The sequence below is a fragment of the Mytilus galloprovincialis genome, chromosome 7, assembly GCF_965363235.1.
Source record: "Mytilus galloprovincialis chromosome 7, xbMytGall1.hap1.1, whole genome shotgun sequence".
Taxonomy (NCBI): Eukaryota; Metazoa; Mollusca; class Bivalvia; order Mytilida; family Mytilidae; genus Mytilus; species Mytilus galloprovincialis.
The window spans coordinates 55,334,806-55,358,161 of record NC_134844.1 but is presented as its reverse complement, the minus strand read 5'-3'; the positions used below and the strand labels follow the sequence as shown (position 1 = coordinate 55,358,161).

Below are 23,356 nucleotides of genomic sequence, written 5' to 3'. Positions count from 1 at the left end.
CAAAGCATATTTGGTTTTCACTTAATTTCTATAATTTTTTTCCCTATGGAAAAATTTGAAAACTGCTATATTTGATAGAGCTTTTCTAATAACACACATATGACGCAGATAATTCATTTTAAAAAACAATAATTGAGTTTTTAATGAGACCACAAAAATCATGTTTGGTAATCCTACAAATATTATCTTATATGCTTAATGGCAAACGAATCCGAACCCCAAAAATGCTACACATAAGTGAAAACTTTCTCCATCGTTGAACACGCTATTCGAAAATAAATTTGAACTACGTGAAGAAAGGGAGACAACTTCAATTTTACAGTGACCAAGGTAAGGGTATCTTCTCTGCCCAAGGATCCCGTCAATATTATTGGTTAATTTCGTAGCGAATCATTGCATTTGTAAGACTCATCCAATTAACATCAATGTGACAATGACTCCAACCTGTTCCATCGCTGCGGAGATTTCGATGGACCAGTTTACTCTAACGCTACAATTTGTACACCTCCACACTGAAGAGAGTTCAAGTGCTACTATTGGTATACTTTATTCGAAATGGGCGTGAATTACATCAACCGATATAATGCGTAACATTGTTATCCCAAATGTTGGCTGAACCTGGCAAAACGGAGAAGAGGGGACTGAATCGTAAGATTGGCTTCGAGTTCCAATAGCGTTATTATTAGTAATGCATTTTTCATAGGGCACCAGTGGTGTTTTTTTATTTTAGTTTTTAAAGACTATACACACTAGGACAAAATTGATAGCAGTTTCTGTTACTACAATTGTCAGAGTTTAACTTTCATAACAACCAAAAAAATATATGGTTTTTGGCAAAACATGACATAAACTGCAGTTTAAAAACATCGTCTATTTATTCGCTAAATGACAAAGGCATATTTTTAATGACTCTGACATGCAGATATTGAAATATCTTTTTTCTGTATTTTCTAAAACCGAATTGGATAAGCTTTTCGATTAATGGTGGTTCCAATCCTGTATCATCCTATCGGAACCGCACTAGATTCTATTCTAAGTACCATCTTTATACAACTAATTTCGCGTTAGAAACCGACGATTTTTGTTAAATTTACAAATTTAAATAAACTTAATGAATAATTGAAATCAATATGTTTGCGTTATAACGTAAATGTTTGCGTTAATAGTAACGTATTATCTGTTCGATGTGAGCGTGTTAAAGGCCGTAGTTTAATCTAAAATGATTTAATTATTTACTTATACACATTGTGACTTGGACGGGAGGTTGTCTCTTTTGGCACTCATACCACATCTGCTTACATCTATCTGCATGTCTAAGTATAGTATGTAAAGTAAACGTGTCGCAGTTGTAGTCCGATGTAGACTGGACCGATGAATCTTAACACTAAATGCCACTCAATTAAAATACTTTTAATTTATTAAAAACATTAAAATGTGTGAATTTTAAATTGGCACTCTACGCATCATCATCAATGAGCCTTTCAAAGAATAGTTTGATCCTTTCCAAGTACGCCAGTAAACGCCTCGATGATCCGCGTCCGGCGTTTTAAGGAAATACTGCCCATTCAGATCAGCTGTTACACATTTATTGAACCACCAGGCTCCGAGATACTGTAAAGCACATTGACCACTGTAATTATCGTTATCTCTATCCTTAGTTGAGAAACCATGGCCGGTGTGATGTTCTAAACTGTTACCTTTAAATACAAATATACTCTATCAAAACCTGAATCATATAAATATTTTCACGAATCATGGGAAAGTTATAATGTTTTTTGTCACAGGATTAACTGATAATTTAGTTTCTGGTCCCCAAAATGTAGGTATATTAATTTGCGAGCCGGCATAGAATGAGGCAATGAATGTACTGGAACTAACGGTAACAAGTTTTATAAAAGATGTCATAAACTGAAAACAATTAACAACAAAGTTATCACAAGCCTAGAAGTCAGTATTTCTACTTTGACATGAATATGATTGGTAATTTGATATGGTCGTAATAATAAATTAGCTGTCTATGAAACTTTTTATATTATAAGAAAACCAAGTAGGCTTTACCCCAAGTATAAATTACGTTAGCTGTATTTTGGCAAAAATCTCTTAAAAAGTTCTGAATATCCAAATACCAATCAGAGCAAGGACCGATAACTCATCATGGAAGAGAGATATAAGGACCGATAACTCTGCACGGGAGATTGAATAAAATACCAAAAAACATTAAATATGTACCTGCAGTGCCATGATATCCATTTGCAGTTAGTTTGAACTTTGAACTTTCATCTCCAATTGCAAAAACTTTATATTTTGCAAATGCCATGTTTCCGTCGAAATCGGTTAAATCGATCCTCATTTCATAGTTGTGTTGTAATGTTAGAGAGTGCAAATTATCGTTGCCTAAAAATAAAAAAAAGTACTGAGTATACAATACAAAGATGTTGGATAATTGCCAATGAGACAACCACCAAAACGACACTTGATGACGTGAATGTGTTTGTAAACAATCATATGCTATAATTGCAAGGCCTTAAGAAAAAAAAAAAAAAAAAAACAACAACAACAAACGCTTGATAAATTTGGTGCGTCGGAAACAATTTTCTGTCTTCACAATTATAAGGAACGCTCCAACACAAAAAAATGAAAGTCAATGATGTATGTATACATGTAAAAATATTCAAACAATGAGCAATACCATTCTCATTGAAAGCGGAACAAGGCCCGACAAGATTCAATGTAAAGCATTCCGAACTAGAAAACCAACGGTTTCATTTATAAAAAGCAATTAACTACTAGTACAAGTACAAAAGAAGGCAAAGCAACGACAACCATTGAAGCACAGCTCCCGACTTTGTATATGCATATACAGACTGTTTCGGGGTCAAACAAGTTTGCGAGCGCTCAACCATCACACTAACATGAAACAGTGGTGTAAGAACACAATGTCAGAACACAAACTGTTTAAATTAGTTGGAAAGGGCTAGACCCTGTTTGAATGGCATGAGTCAAGCCAAAGGAGTAGGTCAGGTAAGGGCCGATTTTGGCCTCAAATTTCAGGTTCATCTGACGAAAGATTTTGGACACTTTTTAAACATCTAAGTGTCTATTCCAGTTGATTTAATTTGTTTATGTGAAAGATTTTATCTGATTTCGTCATTAAAAACGCTCCGATTTAAGCTTAAATATGAAAAATCTATCAAATATTCCAAAAAATGTCACTTTTCAGATGGTTTTTGTCAAAAATGAAAGTGGGCGCATCCGTGTTCATCCTCAACCTTTATATATGTTATGTATTATCATCAAATACAACTTACATTTCAATATCAAGAATGAACACAAATGCGGCCACTTTCATTTAAGACGAAAACCGTCTCAAATTTAGCTAAAATGCTAAAAATGTGAAGATTTCAGTAATTTAGCATTACTTAATGATGCTAGTACCCGATATATTTGCATTGTATTGTCAAAAACAGCCCATATTTAGTTTTCTACTTTCCAATAGATAACTAAAAGTTTAAATTTTAACAGTTTTTTAAAACTGCTATATTTGGGGGCCAAAAGGGGGTCTTACTGAACCTACTCCTTTAACAAAAATAAAAACAGTGCTAATGTAAAGGTACTCGCGCGCATATATTAAAAACTTTTAAAAATCCGTGAAACACGAAGGTATTATTTATCTATTTCGAACAAAAAAGACATTATGAGTACCTTTTATTTAAACGATCATTTTAATAGATATACAATAACCAATCATGTATTGTACAGAATAAAATATTGTATTACCAATTTTGTTAAAACTGATAGAAATGGAAAAATAATCATGATCAAGAATTCGTTTCCGTTTGGTATCAGAAATCCATAAAAAATCATTTGTCAGACACCAACTCATGAATTACAGATTTGTCTTTTGCTTTTTAGTATCTACATGTACAAATAATTTTTATATGATCCTAGTTCAAACCTTGTCGGAAGTGCTTTCCGCCACTTTTATCTTACATGTAAACATTAGGATTTTGAACTGTGGTTCCATAGAATGTCCTGAAGTAATGAAATATTTCTTTTGGATGGTAGGAACCATTTTACAAATTCATGAGTGGATTTGTGTGTAAACATCCAGTGGCAAACATAACATGAATATCACGAAGAAATAATGGTAATGCTTTGTACTACATCGAAACACTAATTAATGCGCTCGTTAACACAAAGTTACAACCCTTGTGAAGACACGACACACCCTATATTGACACATTATATTCTGAAACCTAACCGATCATACAAAATTTGCTCTTACACTCCCTTGTGTAAGATGTGGGGAAGGGGTCACTGCCAACGTTACAGCATTTGGTTTCACCTTGTCGGAAAAAAACCGCACACCTCTCGAACTGGCGGTGAGCACACAAGTACGAGAAAAATAAGACGTACCGTTTTTTAAATGATGTTTTTATAATGCAACAACTTTCAAATTTATTCAAATCGAATAATGATGAAATATTGTCCCTAAGCACTTCAATTAATCATTTTATATTGCTTACAGTATTTTCCTTATATTTTATTCGGAAAATATTCTAAAACATTTGTTACTATGTTAATCAATGCTTAGTTTCCTACTTTTTATGAAGGGACGTCAAGAAACAGCATTTTCAAAACCTGTTTTGATTGGTGCAGATATTTTAAACCACTTAAGCCGCTAATGCCAAGAACCCTATCTAATGAATAAAAGAATGTCATTGGTTTCCGTCTGCTATGCCGTTGATATAGAGACTTAAGGACATACGATACAGTTTTGATCCCGTATTTACAAGTTGATGAAAATTTGCATATAGGCTATTTTTTACCTGATTAAGTCAAATATGTAATATAAAATATACCTTCATGTGCTACTTTTTGAGTTAATTGAGGTCGAAATTTTGTATATTTGCTCAAAATTCGGATTTGTGGCCGTATTTTCCTTTTCGAAAGAAAGACATAACTTTTTTGTTTTAAAAGATAAGCACAAATTGTTTTTTGTTAAATAATTTGTAATTTCTGTATTTTATAAGTATTCTAAAAATTTATGCATTTTTTGTTCTGGAATAACTCATATTTATCAAATGGTCATAAATTGAGAAAAAAATGTATTTTTTTGCTGTATACTTATCAAAATTAAAAAAATTGCACTATTTACAGTTTTATAAAATGTGGTCCACATAATCTCCGTGCAAAATGAAACAAAATGTCGGTTTGAAAAATGGGGGTCCATGCACTCGTTTTCAAATTAGATCAGTTTGAATGATAAAAATCAGTCGAAAAATGCATCTTTTCCCGATATGTCACAGTTTGACGTCGCGAAAATAACATTTTACGTTAGCAACGTCGTTACCTCCCCTGTAACTGTATCGTATGCCCTTAACGAGTTATAGAATATCAATATTTCTAATTTCTTTTGTAGTTTAGTAAAATTAAAATATATTTTATTTAGTCAATGTACATAAACTTAAAATTAACCTGACTAGAGAAAGAAAAAAAAACCAGTTGATTTAACATTTTACCGATGGTTATAATAACATGAATAATGGTAAAATACATTTATAATCATGTGCAAACTAACCGAGCCAAAACTCATGCTTCGGGTTCCCAAATCCTGATTTGTAGTCATTCCATCCGCGGTAAAAATCAACATATCCGTTTTCTCTTCTTTGAAAAACCTATCAAAAGAAATATTTCAATTTCGTATTAGTATTTCAGTATACAATTTCCGAAAAGGTTCAGTTTATATCAAAATGTAATCATTTTCAGTCAGAACACGTGCAAACAACAACAACAAAAAACTTATGCGAACCGTTTGAATATTAATATTGGTAGTGTAATGTTGAAGGTGTTTATTTGTTGTTGTGTTCGGCCTTTGAATTACCTGTTTTTCGTCGACTTGTGTTTGTTTTTACTGCTCATTTAATTTTTTTTTATTCATTTGGTTGGTTTTATTTTTTTGCAAAATTATGGTTAATCAAGATCGGCACATCGTTTTATGAAGTATGATACTTTTGTTGTCTAACAAACGAAAAGCACAAATGACAAACAGATATAACTAGAAAGTGAGGATTTCAGATGAGATCATGAATATAAATTAATCCACGGTTATCATTATGATAAATGCACTATTAACTTAAAGGCCTAATGTTTAAAACACTATACATTTCTTTAACTAAGGGAATGAGACAACTAAATATTCTGAACTTTCAAATCCTTTAAAGTTATATTCTATTATACCATTAAAAGTTTTGTTTTATCAATTTTGTTAATCTAACTCACCGTCCAGTGTCCTTCGTCTAAATCCATTTTACAATAAACATCAAATCCTTGAGTTTGATTTGGAAACACCTTATAAACTCCACTATTGCATTTGTCAGGAATATCATTACAGTCAATAGGCCTTCCTTCTATGAGACAAAAAAAAAAAATGATATAGTAAATTCTGAAATACCTTTTACTTCATCTTATTATAAAAATGTCCTGTACCATCAAGTGGCTCTCAAAAATGGTGATGCAGATTTCTGGAATAATTGAACGGATTATTAGTTTTTCTTTATATAAACAGAAGAATGCATATGCTACTGTGGGTTCATTTATTTTCGTGGGTATTATTTTTTATGGATTGGGGAAAACTTGCCACTCTGCATACAAAGCCTTAAGAAAATTTGAAATTCGTGAAACATTTGAATTCATGGTTCAACTGTATCCACGGAACACAAGAAAGTTGGTATCGAACGAATAATAATAAATCAAAAACCCACAGTATTCAGAAGTTGATGGGATTGATCTGTCTTACATTTTTGGTTTGCATAACGTTTGCAGTGCTATTTTTAAGCATTACATTTGTACATCAGTACAACTTGTTTTAATTAGATTAATATGAAATCATCTCTAGCATTGTTCAGAAAAATATTAGTTACAAAAATAACATATATCGTGTCAAACATTTTAATTTTCAATTAAACTTCAATATTGCTATCGGGGGGGGGGGGGGGGGGGGGGGTACTTCCTATATTTTAGTTGTATGAGTGTGCCGCAAAAAAAGGGTAACTTTTTCTTGCCCTGCTGGTTAGAACAGGGTTCCTTTTTTAAAGTCCTCCTAGTCAGAACAGGGTCGTGATGTCATGCCCTGCTGGTGAGAACAGGGTCTTTTTTTAACAAAGTATTTGTCTAGAACAGGAACGCTTATTTAACTGTTTACGATACAGTCTAGAACCTGGGTCTAAACTGCATCCTTTTTATATGGTCTAGAAAAGGGTATATATTTTCTGTGCATGTATAGAACAGGGTATGTTTTTCTAATTTCTTTTTTGTTAAGAACAGGGTATGTTATTCTAATTTTTTTTTTGTTTAGAACAGGGTATGTTTTTTAATGTTTTGGTTAGAACAGGGTATTACTATATCAATAATGTGGTCATTTTTATAAATTTCCTGTTTACCAAATTTCGAACTTTTCGAAAAACTAACGATTTTCTTATCCCAGGCATAGATTACCTTTGCCGTAATTGGCACAACTTTTTGGAATTTTGGATCCTTAATGCTCTTCAACTTTGTACTTGTTTGGCTTTATAAATATTTTGATATGAGCGTCACTGATGGGTCTTATGTAGACGAATCGCGCGCCTGGTGTACTAAATTATAATCTTGGTACCTTTGATAACTATTTACACCACTGGGTCGATGTCACTGCTGGTTGACGTTTCGTCCCCGAGGGTATCACCAGCCCAGTAGTCAGCACTCCGGTGTTGACATGAATATCAATAATGTGGTCATTTTTATAAATTTCCTGTTTACCAAATTTCGAACTTTTCGAAAAACTAACGATTTTCTTATCCCAGGCATAGATTACCTTTGCCGTAATTGGCACAACTTTTTGGAATTTTGGATCCTTAATGCTCTTCAACTTTGTACTTGTTTGGCTTTATAAATATTTTGATATGAGCGTCACTGATGGGTCTTATGTAGACGAATCGCGCGCCTGGTGTACTAAATTATAATCTTGGTACCTTTGATAACTATTTACACCACTGGGTCGATGTCACTGCTGGTTGACGTTTCGTCCCCGAGGGTATCACCAGCCCAGTAGTCAGCACTCCGGTGTTGACATGAATATCAATAATGTGGTCATTTTTATAAATTTCCTGTTTACCAAATTTTGAATTTTTCGAAAAACTAAGGATTTTCTTATCCAAGGCATAGATTACCTTAGCCGTATTTGGCACAACTTTTTGGAATTTTGGATCCTTAATGCTCTTCAACTTTGTACTTGTTTGTCTTTATAAATATTTTGATATGAGCGTCACTGATGAGTCTTATGTAGACGAAACGCGCGTCTGGCGTACTAAATTATAATCTTGGTACCTTTGATAACTATTTACACCACTGGGTCGATGCCACTGCTGGTGGACGTTTCGTCCCCGAGGGTATCACCAGCCCAGTAGTCAGCACTCCGGTGTTGACATGAATATCAATAATGTGGTCATTTTTATAAATTTCCTGTTTACCAAATTTTGAATTTTTCGAAAAACTAAGGATTATCTGATCCCAGGCATATATTACCTTAGCCGTAATTGGCACAACTTTTTGGAATTTTGGATCCTTAATGCTCTTCAACTTTGTACTTGTTTGGCTTTATAAATATTTTGATATGAGCGTCACTGATGGGTCTTATGAAGACGAATCGCGCGCCTGGTGTACTAAATTATAATCTTGGTACCTTTGATAACTTCTTACACCACTGGGTCGATGTCACTGCTGGTTGACGTTTCGTCCCCGAGGGTATCACCAGCCCAGTAGTCAGCACTCCGGTGTTGACATGAATATCAATAATGTGGTCATTTTTATAAATTTCCGGTTTACCAAATTTTGAATTTTTCGAAAAACTAAGGATTACCTGATCCCAGGCATATATTACCTTAGCCGTATTTGGCACAACTTTTTGGAATTTTGGATCCTTAATGCTCTTCAACTTTGTACTTGTTTGGCTTTATAAATATTTTGATATGAGCGTCACTGATGAGTCTTATGTAGACGAAACGCGCGTCTGGCGTACTAAATTATAATCCTGGTACCTTTGATAACTACATGTATTTACACCACTGGGTCGATGCCACTGCTGGTGGACGTTTCGTCCCCGAGGGTATCACCAGCCCAGTAGTCAGCACACCAGTGTTGACATGAATATCAATAATGTGGTCATTTTTATAAATTTCCGGTTTACCAAATTTTGAATTTTTCGAAAAACTAAGGATTACTATGAAAGTACTTTTATTCGTGGGGTACCAATTTTCGAGGTTTTCGTGGATAACTTTATCCACGAATTTAAGTGCCCAACGAAATAAAAACAACCATTATCCAAATCAAGACATGGAAAGATCCCCATCGGTAGGTTTGACTACTGATATGATCTAGAGAATACTTTGAATAACGTCAAATCTGAGAACACTTTAATAGCAGTCACAGAACTACAATTAACTGCATGCAGGATTAAACTCATTTAATCTTTAATAACCTAAACTGTACGTACAACTTTTGATCTTTTAATTCTCATAAAAAATATTTTTGATCGATGAAAGTCAGATTTCCGGTATTGATATGCTAGTATGATAAATTGTTCATTTTATATCCTCATAGTTCTCGTACATATGAGAAATAATAATTTCATGCTGAGCTTGATTTTGATAAGAATTATTTGACAATATTCAAGATACGTTTATAATGTAGCATTTGTTTATGTTACTGTTTTCTTTAGGTGACATATTTATGGCCTAATTAATATCTTTGATGGTCTTTAATCTGTTGATCCCTTCCTTTATCATGAGTTAATTTGTGTTATCACTACGATTTACACGGGTCAATGTTTACTTTTTCCTTCAATCCAAACTATTTGTAACCTTCGTTTCTAAAAGCTTTAATTTTTCAATTATTTTTTTTTAGAAAACTAAAATCCACGAACATGTAAATATGGCTCAAACCACGAAAATTGATGCCCACGAATTAAAGTACTTTCACAGTATCTGATCCCAGGCATATATTACCTTAGCCGTATTTGGCACAACTTTTTGGAATTTTGGATCCTTAATGCTCTTCAACTTTCTACTTGTTTGGCTTTATAAATATTTTGATATGAGCGTCACTGATGAGTCTCGTGTAGTCAAAACGCGCGTCTGGCGTTCTAAATTATAATTCTGGTACCTTTGATAACTATTGGCATGTGCTGTCGGCACAGTTATACCCGAAAGGACAGTCAGTAACCCCCCGGGATTGCTATGTTTTGACGAGACGTGTTCTTCATTAATATCACAAACCCTGTTAGGAATGATCAAATTCTTAACCCATTTTAAAGGCAAAACAAATTGCACATTATATGTAACTAGCGTTAATTGGTGCACTGTTTGGTGCACTGTTTATTTGTTATATTAGTTAAAAGATAATCAATAAATGAAGATACCATTTAAAAAATAAATTCCCACTGTTAGAAATACAAATAGACCTTTAAGGGGAACACTCCTTGTGAGCCATAGTTAATGAATATTATTACCATGGCAAGTTGATGGCTGTGTAAAATAATCTTTTGCCTGTGTCCATGCTTCTTCTCCATAAAAACATATCCCTGAAAATAGAAATATTAAGTTCATCTATATTTGAATTTACCTATATATAAAATAGGAAGGAAGATATAGTGTTTATGCTAGAAGAACAAAGAATAGAGAAAAAATAGGTAAACTCAAGCAAGAATTGAGTGAAACAAGGTTTTAAATAGGAAGATTTTACTCATCATAGATACCAGATTTAAATTTTGTATTACGCCAGACACACGTTTCGTCTACAAACACGTAATTGACATCGATGACGGAACGTCATACTACTAAATATTAAAGGTCTGATAAAGCCTTTGCAACTGTGACTGATATCGATATCATCAATGAAAGCTGATTTTAAAGCACGATTGCCGTTGATTGTATTACACATACAATGTATCTGTATTTAAATTATGTACGACTAAGTATATCATAATACCGGTTGTAAGTAATGTCTCACGAGGTCATACATATAACGAACAAGTTCGTCTCTCTATCTAACAATACAACCATTATTTGACGGTTGGATTTGTTTTCTCGTCAAGGACCAACGTTGCTTCATTTAAAGTTCAACCTCGTTCTGAATTTTGAAATCATCATTTCCCGAGGATATGTTTATAAAGTCTAGATATATTAGCTAGCTACCATTTATTTTTAAGGGGAGCAAGGATAGAAACTGTTGTTCTGCATTTATTTTAATTGTTATCTCTGAATTGCTGTTTTATTTTCATTCGAATCGGTCTTGCAATTTTTTTAGTTTATCTTGACATATTTTTTACATGGTAAGGGTTAGCCTTCCCGACCCCTCCTCAATTAAAATCAAATGGTAGCCCCTTTAATTACCAATTACTTACCGGGTTCTTGAGTAGTTTCACTAACCAATAACGAAACAAGAAAGACACATATAGATCTTGTTTTTAGCTGGACCATTTTGCACAGAGTTTAAATTCTCTGTACATTCATATGACAGCCTTTACGTTACCCAATGTATTTAAAAGCGGATTTTGAAATGCGTAGATTATGTTTACAACATCATCGGAAAACAAGATTTCCGACAAGGAAATTTACCGGTTTTCAAATAACATGATTTAAAGATAATCATTAATTATATATAAAATCAGTTTAATTAAATCAAATCTCCGCACTCGCTCATTTTTTATGCTTAGTCGCTTCGTGGTACCAGCGACCAAGCATTAAAAAATGAGCGAGTGTGGGGATTTGATTTTAATTAGATTGATATAAAATCGCTTTGTCAGGTTTTAGATCATGCAATTTGAGAAAAAGGTACCTTGGAACCCTGTTTTATCTTGGATTACTTTTCTCGGTGTAAAAGTGTAATGTTGACATGTGTGCCCATTTAATAGTAAATTTTTTTCTTTAGATGGTATTTCGAGGACTTGAAGTTTAGGTTCAGTCTTAAAGGTGAATATACCGAACTCCAAGGGAAATTAAAAACTAAAAGTCATGAAATGGCGCAATCAAAAGTTCAAACAAATGAGGAAAATGTCATATTCCTGACGTGGTACAGACATATCCTTACGTCGAATATGGTGTTAAAATTGTATAATCAGTAAAAAACCTAATGAAATCTTGCAAAATGAACCATCACATTGTAAACTATAGCGTGATTCCTAAGTCGAACTGATGACACGTTGAATAATAAATACAATTGATAATATTGATACGAATTTTTTCTGGAAGGTATCATGATAAGAAAGTATCTTAGAATTTACATATAATTTTAAATGACATTTTACAGGCCTATTATAGAACAGAACCTTAACAATCGCAGCTTTCAACAAATAGCCAATGTACCATTCCCACCAGTAGTAGAAACATTATGATACACCATCCAAGAATGAAAATTAGACAGAAACCAGGGTCAAACAAGAAAATGACAGCGATGTCCGTATCATCACAATAAAAAAATATTATAAGTCAATGTCACTTGCTTATACAATAAGGGTAAATATGCGTTCATCTACTGTTAGTTGAGTTAAAAGGTGACTGAAGTTTTATTCTGTTAGACAAAATCGAAAGTTGATGACAAGAACTAAATCAGGGAAAATAACACCAACAATACAAACTGTAAAATATCTACAATAAACTGTGTCTATTGTGGTCAATATTAGTCACTCTAACCACGAGTTATACGTAACATTAATGAAACAATGTAACTATAATCAAGGAGGATATGGGAAAATGTTATCAATGCAGCAAAAGATATGGGTATAGAAAGCTATATAAACTTTTAATCATATTTTGCATTTACACCTTAAATACTTATTCTCATATCTATTGCTTTAGGACTTGCACTTGCATCTTGAAAAGACATCATAAAAGGAAAAACTTATAATAATTTTATGATAGATTTACTAAGGTACATATAAACGTTTATTAAGACCACATCCCAAATTATGTCTATTTCCCCTTATACAACCCTACCTCTTATATTAGGTTAATATGTAGGTCATTCCTTTTTATCATAAAAAAATCCCATCTGATTCTGTAAAAAAAAATCATCAGATAAATAATGGTTTAAAATGATAAGGATAAAAAATGGGCTGTACTTTTTTTATGCCCCGATTACGTATGTGAAAGGGGCATACAATTTTACCCTTGTACATCCGTCAGTACGCACGTCTTTTCGTACATCCTGTTCTTGGCTAAGTTTTGCGGGAAGGTCAGTTTTTCAGAAACTAGACGTGGTGTAGCATTGATAATTGGTCAGTTGATGGGTCTTGGGAAGTACTACAGGGTTCACTAAGCATTTGGTCACTTTGACCTACATTTTACGCATGAATGAATCTGGTTAAGTTTTGAGTTTAAGTCCATTTCTCGAATACCAGACATGGTGTAGCATTGATACTTGGTCAGTATATAGCTCTTTGGAAGTACTACATGGTTCAAAAATCATTAAGTCACTTTGACCTACATTTTAGGAATGAATGACTCTGGTTAAATTTTGCAGTTAGGTCCGATTCCCATATGCTAGACATGGAAAGGCATTGATATTTGGGAAGTATTGAATATAAACTACTGTTAATAAGGTAATTCTAACCTATATTTTACACTTAAATGACTGTTGTTAATTTTGCTTAAAAATCAATATGATGACAAATCTGGGCGTACCGTGTTTCATAGACACCCTCTCCAGTGTTTTTTTTTTTGTTTTTTTGTATACTTTTGTCTGTGTTTTGATCAAAGATAGTCATTAAGGAATGATAAGTTCAATATTCGGTCTGGGAAATGAAAAAAATGGGGGAAATTTATAATAAGCTTCTTTTTTTTTAACATTCGAATGTGAAATTGAGGTTGAAACCAAGTTTTGATAACAAGATAAAATAACTGTTATTAAACGTAACATATATAAGGAAATAAAAACAACTCCTGCCAGACATATTGTGCATTGAAAAGTAGTAGTTTTAATGAACATTTATATGATGCAATTAGGCCACACCAATTTGATAAATAGTTCTTCGGACATTTGCTCTAAAACAAAATGGGGCGAGCGAGCGAAATTGTTTTGTTTTTAAAAAATTCTTGAAAATGAGTTTTCGACAGGCGAGAGGTCTGCAAGAGGAGCGAGCGATAACTTTTAAAGTGATACATGCTAGGTTTATCAAATAGAAAAAGAAGAAAAAGCACTGATGTTTTGATGCATAAGGCCTGTTATCTCATTTGAATACATTATTCTGACTCTAAGCAAACAACTGTAGACTCTTTCACCTTGCAGCAGCAAATATTTGAAAAAAACCTCTCAAATGTGACTTAGAAATGGCAATACCAATGACCTTCACAAATATAAAGAGCATGTAAAACACATGACAAAGAATTATTAAATTGATACTTTCAGTTTATAATTTTTTGGTGAACAGCCTTTTTTGACAATGTTTGAGGTTGAATTAAATTCCAACAAGGGCTGTTCCAGAAATAAATGTAGGGGGGGGGAGGGAAGGAAAGTACTTTTTATTGACCCCACCTTGCATACATTTTAAATTGGATGTTTCATTTAAATGTTCAAGCAATCTTTCTTAAATTACCACCACCCATCAAATTTGAATACAGGTGCCTTCCTCCCCCCTATAAAATTAATTCTGGAAAGGCCCTAAACATACATGGGATTTTCTCATGGTTTAAGAATGTTTGGTTGCCTATAATTGCTTACATCTACTTCTTTTTAACTTTGGTGGATAGTTGTCTTATTAGCAATTAACCACATCTCCTTATTGTTATATTAAGATCTGTGCTTACAAACTAAAAGACGAACAGAAGGATATGTGTTCTCATCAAAACTTACTACTACTGTGAATTGTAAGATACACTCTGGGAATGAATACTTTTTAATATCGGATAGATTTTATTTTGATAGTAGGATTTTGACATATTTAACAGTATAAAATTGCAGTCTTTGATGGATGGGGTCTATATACCACTTAGCATTTTAAAGTTTATTCTGCACAATTGTCCCCGATTCTAAGGTACATGAAGACCACCCACACTCTATAGTACTTCAAGCCAAGGTCACGCAACAGTTTCTATCAGTTTTTCCTTGCCCTGTTCACACGATTTTGGTTTAGGTTTTTAAGGAAGTTCTATTGTTTTTTTCATTAAGAGTGCAAACGCATTTTTTAGGGGGACCTGTTGGTACTTCAATTAAATTATTGTTTGGATCGGAGGATGTTCCTCTATCTATTTCAAAATTTACAAATTTACAGGTTAACTCTCCAGCACAGAAATATCCCGTTTCAACATTGATAGGTGTAGTCCAAAATAACTCTGACGTCCAACGGCTGTTTTGCCAGACAAGCCCCAGCCCCAGCTTGTCTGGCAAAACAGCCGTTGGACGTCAGAGTAATATCGGACTATGATAGGCGATGCCGACGGCTGTTGTCGAATGTGTATGCGTTTGATATCATCAAACGAAATATTGACAGACTTTATTTACCCTTTTAGCTTCATAAAAGATAACTTCGAATGTAAATGATGACGAACAACGGATAGCCGTTTGTTCAATGAATGCCTGTCCTCGACATTGAGCCGAACCCACAACAACGGATGGCTTGACATTTTGATGTTTATATTTCCTTTCACTTTTTATTGATTGATCACACGTGCGTTTGAACCCAGATTTGATTATATGCACAAAAAAAGCGTCAGTGAGAATAAAAATTTCAAGGCAAGACTAATTTCGTAGCGGCATGCAGACCAAAAAAATACGGAAGCGGTAGTTTTTCTTTTTGCTGAAAACTTGATTTCTCAAAAACAGGAGCGGGAAAATCCAAAGAACTATTAATCAAATTGGTGTGGCCAAATCTCATGAAATTAAAATCTGTTTATGAATGTATCAGAATAGATAGTACTTTAGGAACATAATTATTCCGAAACTCTTCTGTTTCCACTGAATATCAACCAACTTTTTAGATCAATAATGACTTCTTACCTCGAAAACGATAGGCTAAAGCCTTGAGACACATATCCTAGTAACATATTGTTTTAACTATTTGAATACCAATAATTTCCTTGTTCCCATTGACAGGGAGAAAGATTAATATAAAACCAATATTGTTATCGAACCTATTTGCGTATAACTACAATCATGTTGTGTTTAATGTCGTTTGAATGAAATATGTTGTTAAACTGAAAGCTATATGACGGATTCCCCAGAACTTATTTAAACGACAACTGATTATTTTGTGTTTTCTAATTTAACTAGCCATCGGCAACATCAGTGATGAGTCAGTTTTTATTTAGATTGTTTTTATTCATTGGCTAACATTTCAAATATATCGAGACAATTTCTACATATTGTCATTTCTTTTGGGGTTTGAGCTATAAGTCGTGGTTTTATTATTTTATGTTATTGTTCTGTTGTCATATGACGTGGTTCTTTGATTATAAGTTGTGGTTCTATAATTATATTCTACATGTCTATATTCATATGATGAGTGAATTTTTTTTACATGTTGTGGTTCAATTGATGTATTATATCTAATACTTATCTGGTAAACATGTTCTAGTGATAAGCATCTTCCATTTTATGAGCATTGACAGAGCAAAAAAGTCTCCATGTGGACGAAAATTAATTTTCTTAAACTTTACTACAATTATTAACACTTAAAAACACAAAACATTAGCATGCAATCGAAACAATGTAAACGAATTCCATAAACCTCGTGAAAAAAAAACAACAAAAAAAAAACCATTCATAAGCTTATTTTTTTTTATCAGAATTAAAAGAAAAACAGAATAAAAGAGTACGATTCGCATGTAGGTATTCAGAATAAAACAAACAATTGTAACTAAATGATTCTAGAAGGTTTATATTAAAACATTAATCATGTTTATAAAGAAACGAATAATTAAATTTATTCAGATAAAGCTATACAAATTAGCTGAAAAGTTTTCCTTAATCAAAATAGTTTTGACTTAGGAAAATAATAAAACAAAACAAATCAGAATAAGTGAAACAATTTTTTTTAAATATGAGGGCAGCCATTATAAGATCCGTAGACATCGGACACTGTGTAAATTCAATTGTGGCTATTAAAATTAATAGCAATAAACCAAGTTATGAGGATATCCTATAAAGGAATAACAATTCAACAATTTCCTTCTAAACAGCAACCCATTTACAATTAACTATGAGTAGAAACGCACATTCTAGAATATCGTACAAAATCATAGGTGTAAAATCTTTTTGCAGGTGCAGCTACATTTTTTCTTGACTGGTCGTCGGTAATTTCCAGATTGATGTCAAGATATGAAGCGTTCTTAACTTTGCGAGTTGCCTCCTTTGTTTCAAACTCATTGACATAGATTCGATCAATATGTATATGTACAAAGTAAAGAAAAATACGTACTATGCATTATTCCGTTAAACGGACATTATCATTTATTATAAATATGGCTATATGTGACCAGCCACGACATATCCAGGCTTATGGAGGTAGAACGTCATTATGAGAAAAAAACGCCGTTAACTATATGTGACTAGCCATTTCCAGGCTTAGGAGGGTACATTGTCTAGAATTTGATTTTTGTATATTTATCTAGAATATTCCGAAACAAAACTCTCTGGCATGTTATTATGACATATTTGTTGTAATAGCAATGAAACGAATCATTTCGAATACCGGTATGAAAATGAGACTGTTCTATGACGACTTTTATTTATTAAAAGCACTAATTTATAAAATACAAAATTATTGTATTTATTGGCTTTTAGTGATGTTCAATAGCGTATTTGAATAAACTTTCAAAGACTTAAATTTACTGCAATGCAAACAATTCTTAGCTCTACTTTAGAACATGTAATTTAAACATGTTGAAATGAAGTTAGTTTAAAATTTGTCAAAGTAAGCTTTAAGAATTCCTTTTTTTTAATTTAGATTTATTATGCATGTCTCTAAACATAGTATGCGACGCGTAACAGTTTATAGGTAGGTGTTCTCAGATATTAATTTGATACGGTGCATTAATTATGGATATATTTCAGACTTCATTTATGAAAGAAAATCTATAGCGCAGAGCATTATTTGTTTGTTTGTAGCTCTATTTTAGAACATGTAATTTAAACTTGTTGAAATAAAATTAGTTTAAAATTTGTCAAAGTAAGCTTTAAGAATTCCTTTTTTTTTTATTTAGATTTATTATGCATGTCTCTATACATAGTATGCGACGCGTAACAGTTTATAAGTAGGTGTTCTGATACGGTGCATTTATTATGAATATATTTCAGACTTCATTTATGAAAGGAAATCTATAGAGCAGAAGTTTGATTTTTTTGTATCAATTCAAAATGTAAATTCAAATATTTTTCTCTTCAAACGATAAAGTAAAACTTCTTCAAAACTTATATATGATGTATAGTTCGGCGTCCGCAGAGACGAAGCCGAGGAAAGTGTTTATCTCTTCTTCACAAATATGTATTTCATTGAATTTCGATATTTATCATGTCTATAATTATTCTAACAATGACGTTCTACCTCCATAAGCCTGCAAATGTCATGGCGGGTCACATATAATGATATCGTCAGATACCCAATTGGTAGTTGTACTTCACAGTACATTACATACAACAGCGACATAAAAGGTACACGATCTTGTTTAATGCCAAAAACACGTCATGTTTATATAGTTTGATACAGAAAAATATAACACGAATTTATAGTCTTGCTACTTTCAGCGCGTTAATGTTGTTTACTTTTCTTTTAAATACACAATTATTAAAAGGCAAAAGTGTAATTACAACTATTTATAATGGTTCATTAAGGAAAAAATTTGAAAGATTTACCGTAAATTATATAGATTTATAAATAATTTTATCGCAAAAGTTAAAATATTCCAATATTTTGACATTCCTTCTAAATGTTTGATCTTTATCATTTTATCAGGGAACGTGATTAAACTATAAACCTTTAAACATTGTCAATTTTAAACGCAAAACAAAGCTGCGTAGTTGTACATGAATATTATGTACTTTAATATCAAATAGGAGTATGTAGATGTTTAGTGTCGTATAAGTATGATAGTATAGGATGAATCACATTTGTTCTAGAGATTATCGATGTAAACATGTAATCTGTGTCAATTCCCTGCTGAATGAATATCTAGTCCGATGTTAACTGGACTGATGCATTTACAAACTGAATACTACTACATCAAATACTTCTAATTTATTAAAAAAAAATGATATAATGTCTAATTCGACACTCTACGCATCATCATCAATGAGCTTTTCAAAGAATAGTTTGATCCTTTCCATGAACGCCAATAAACTCCTCGATGGGCGGAGTCTGGTGTCTTTTGAAAATACTGACCATTCAGATCAGATGTTACACAGTAATTGAACCACCATGCTCCGGGAAACATTGTAGCACAGTGATTAGGGTGGTTATCGTTATCGCTATCCTTTGTTGAGAAACGATGGCCGTTGTGATGTGCCAAGCTGTTACCTGAAATTACAAATACTCCATCAAAAATTGAACCCTACTTATTTTCTTTTGCTCTTATTTATAGAAGAACATTGAAGTTGCTGGATATGTATTTATGTACAATATTTGGTTTTAGAGTTTACTTTGCGTGAGTCCATCCCCGTTTTGTTAGGGGTCGCTTTGCTCAATTTGATATTAACATTCAGTATTTCTTATAATAATAATTCTAAGTTAAGGTATAACTTCCTAAGGAAGATAAGGCATATATTTTTTAGGGAAGATAAAGTATATATTTCCTAAGGGAGATAAGGTATATTTTCCTCAAGGAAGATAAGGTATATATTCCTCAAGGAAGATAAGGTATATATTCATTAAGGAAGATAAGGTATATATTCCTTAGGAAGGATAAGGTATACATTCCTTAAGGAAGATAAGGTATAAATTCCTTAAGGAAGATAAGGTATAAATTCCTTAAGGAAGATAAGGTATATATTCTTCAAGGAATATAAGATAAAAATTCCCAAAAGAAGATATGCATGTATCATCATTATATAATTGGCTGTTGTTCTTTTTTTTTTTTATCCTGGGCTATCTGTTTTACTTTAATTAATAAACCTTAATTAAAAAAAAAATCAACGATCTATCAATAATACGATTCGTGTTTCGTACTAATTTTTAATTATATTGTACCCATACAGACAAAAAGTAAAATCACAAAAATACTGATCTCGGCAGAAAATTATAAATGAAAAGTCCCTTATGAAATGGCAAAATCAAAAGCTCAAACACATAAAAAAAAGATAAAAACGGTCATATTCTTGTTCTGCTACAGGCATTTTCGTATGTAGAAAATTTGGATTAAACCTAGTTTTATAGCTAGCTAAACCTCTCATTTTTAAGACATTCGCATCAAATTCCATTATAACAAAACAAACAGACCTAATGGGCAAACAAGTTAAAAATACAGCAGCCAATATTGTGTTATAATCTTAATCTAAAAACATCCATACAAATATGAAACAAAGAAGAACAAAATGGCATATAGACAATCATATTAGCAAGATTTAAGGACAAGATTACACAAATTACCATAATCTAATAACACAATGACGGGATGTATAAGTACAGGGGCACGTCATATATTTAACGAAAAAAAACATAAAAAGGCAAATTGACAAGACACATAACAAAAAACAAACTCTGAACATTAAAAAAAAACTTAACATAAATGTTTACGTACCTGCAGTACCATAATATTCATTAGCGGTTAGTTTGAACTTTGAACTTTCATCTCCGATTGCAAACTCTTTATATTTTGCAAATGCATTGTTTCCATCGAAATCGATTAAGTCGATCCTCATTTCATAGTTGTATTGTGATGTTAAAAAGTGCAAATTTTCGTTGCCTAAAAATAACAAAATATATGAGATGATTAGTTTGAATATATCGGTATTGTATTGTTCAAAATAACAAAAGGATCAGACACAAATTTGTTATGTTTTCTTCGAAAAAGCTCTCTAACAATGTCCTTGCAATTGACGTGCGTGTACATAGTTCAACCTTGCCGTAATTGTTGTAAATTTTTACCGTTGGTTGCATGGAATGTTCTAGTTACATGTTTTGAAAAATCTCTATAGGATAGCGCCAACCGTTTTACAAATGTATGGGTAGATTTGTGTTAAACTTTCAGTGGCCAACATTACATGAATATTCCTAAGTCAGAAAATGTGTGTGCTTTGTACTAGACCATGATTAATGCGTTTGTTCACAACGTTACAATCCCCAGGAAGACATTCCTACATTGACATATACTATTCTGATTTCTGATTCGGAGCCAATTTTATACAATAATTCTCTGATGCATCGAACATAGGGGATAGCTGCAAATAACAAATTTGCAGGAATTGGTTCCACTTCCCTGGAATGAAACTCACACCTCACGATCGAGGATGAGCACATCGAGACGTCACGTGTTGTTAAATTGTCCTAATAATGCAACAAATTTCAAAAAGATAGTTTGTCATAAGTTTCCGTCTGTTTTGCCGTTGATATAGAGATAAAAAAAAAATAGTTTTAGCAGATTTACATTTTCAGAAGACAATTCATATTACCAACTTTTGACTCCAGACTATATAATTTTTCGACTTTCTTTGATAGAAAATTACGATACTCGGTCAGTTAAGAGCAACCAAAATAGTAAAATCTAACATGGAATCAGTTGAATTTGAGAGAAATGTTCCTGTCTGCTAACGATTTTGTCGTGTTTAGACAAAAAATGTGATGAAGTTTTTTTTTCCATAAATTTACCGACTATAGCTCAATTTATTTTCTTTACATTGCTTTTACCTAACCAGAATACCCTTCCTCGAAGAAGGTTAAATAATATAAACAACGAAGTCAATAGTATATATTTTAAAGGATATTACTAACTACAGTTTGAAAGGACTAGGTATATCATTGAACCAACATAAAGAAATGCTTTTAATCATATGAAAACTAACCGAGCCAAAACTCATTATTCAGGTTCCCAAATCCTGTTTTGTACTCATTCCATCCGCGGTAAAAGTCAACATAACCATTTTCTCTTCTTTGAAAAACCTGTAAGAAAAAATTTGTCAATCTAATATGAGTGATGCATTACACAATTCAGGGGAAGTCTTGGTAATCAAAATCTGAGGATTTATAGGTCAAAACATGTGAAACTATCCTGTCAATATCACAATACGTTTTGTTCTTTAAAATGAAGCAACAACAGCAAAAAAACTCATACAGAATTTTTCAATATTAATATTGCTAGATTTTTGAGAGTGTTTATTTATTGCTGTATTCGACTTTTGAATAGTCTGTTTTTTCGGTTTTTTTTGTTTTTTTTTTACTGTTCTCTTAGTCCATTTTTTTATAAATCTATTCTTTTGATACATGTAGTATTATTGCAAATCAAGGTTAACATATCTTTTTTCCGGAAGTTTAATAGTTATACATGTTTTGTCTAACTTGAGGTGGTAGACTTCGGTTCAAAGAAGTAACTCTTTAAATCATATATGTATCTTTGGTATTGACATGCATCTCATTTACATGGTCATTTTTTTTTTTATAAATTAACTATTTTTCAAAGTATGAATTATTCGAAAAACTAAGGATTTTCTTATCACTGGCGTAGCCGTATTTGGTACAACGTTTTGGAATGTTGGGTCCTCATCAGTGCTCTGCATCCTTTTACCTGTTTGGCTTTCCAACTTTATTGATCTGAGCGTCACCGACGAGTCTTATGTTGACGAAATGTGCGTCTAGTGTATTAAATTATAAGCCTAGTTAGTACCTTTGATAACTATATATTTTTTAAATGATTGGAATGAGAAAACTAAAATTTGAAACTAACAAATTAATTCCTAAAGTTATTTTATTATACCATTTAAAGGATCTGTTGTGTAATGCTTTTTATTTTATCAATTTTTAACCCTTATTTAACTCACCGTCCAGTGTCCTTCGTCTAAATGCATTTCACAATAAACATCAAATCCATGTGTTTGATTTGGAAACACCTTATATACTCCACTTTGGAATTTGTTAGGAATATCATTACAATCAATAGGTCTTTCTTCTAAAATGAGACAAAACAAAAGGATATAGTAAATTGTAGACTGAAAATGATTGATATGTAAGACGTTTTTTTTTTTTTTACCGTCAAGTGTCTTTCAAAGCTAGTGCTGCAGAATTTTAGGTTCATTGGAGCGGACTATAATGTTTTCATAAAAACAGTAGAACAGAGATACTATTCCAAAGTTGATTGGATTGGTGTACCTGATATTTCATTATTGAAGCTGGAAGTTTGCATTG

At 32.4% G+C, this 23,356-nt stretch overlaps 2 protein-coding genes across 2 annotated transcripts; both read right to left on the bottom strand.

The window, feature by feature from the left end:
- Nucleotides 1–1,395: 1,395 nt before the first annotated feature.
- LOC143083317 (ficolin-1-like) lies at nt 1,396–11,591 on the bottom strand. The gene is made up of 6 exons (XM_076259579.1): nt 11,438–11,591; nt 10,544–10,615; nt 6,283–6,410; nt 5,582–5,678; nt 2,230–2,394; nt 1,396–1,697 (listed from the first exon to the last, which is right to left on the bottom strand). Exons 1-6 carry the CDS (start codon nt 11,511–11,513, stop codon nt 1,444–1,446), a joined length of 792 nt encoding a protein of 263 aa, XP_076115694.1. The 5' UTR covers nt 11,514–11,591; the 3' UTR covers nt 1,396–1,443.
- Nucleotides 11,592–19,244: 7,653 nt separating this feature from the next.
- On the bottom strand, nt 19,245–23,115 carry LOC143083316 (ficolin-2-like). The gene is made up of 4 exons (XM_076259578.1): nt 22,993–23,115; nt 22,021–22,117; nt 20,760–20,924; nt 19,245–19,540 (listed from the first exon to the last, which is right to left on the bottom strand). Exons 1-4 carry the CDS (start codon nt 23,017–23,019, stop codon nt 19,287–19,289), a joined length of 543 nt encoding a protein of 180 aa, XP_076115693.1. The 5' UTR covers nt 23,020–23,115; the 3' UTR covers nt 19,245–19,286.
- Nucleotides 23,116–23,356: the final 241 nt, after the last annotated feature.

Bases quoted from the DNA above. Each gene is read 5' to 3' on its own strand.
- LOC143083317 (XM_076259579.1), bottom strand. From the start codon at position 11,513: ATGGTCCAGCTAAAAACAAGATCTATATGTGTCTTTCTTGTTTCGTTA. The intron at 6,411-10,543 runs GTAATAATATTC...TTTGTCTCATAG, and splicing joins ACAGCCATCAACTTGCCATG to AAGGAAGGCCTATTGACTGT. The intron at 1,698-2,229 runs GTACATATTTAA...TTGTATTTAAAG, and splicing joins TGGATATCATGGCACTGCAG to GTAACAGTTTAGAACATCAC.
- LOC143083316 (XM_076259578.1), bottom strand. From the start codon at position 23,019: ATGCATTTAGACGAAGGACACTGGACG. The intron at 22,118-22,992 runs GTGAGTTAAATA...TTTTTCTTACAG, and splicing joins TAGACGAAGGACACTGGACG to GTTTTTCAAAGAAGAGAAAA. The intron at 20,925-22,020 runs GTTAGTTTTCAT...TGTTATTTTTAG, and splicing joins GAATAATGAGTTTTGGCTCG to GCAACGAAAATTTGCACTTT.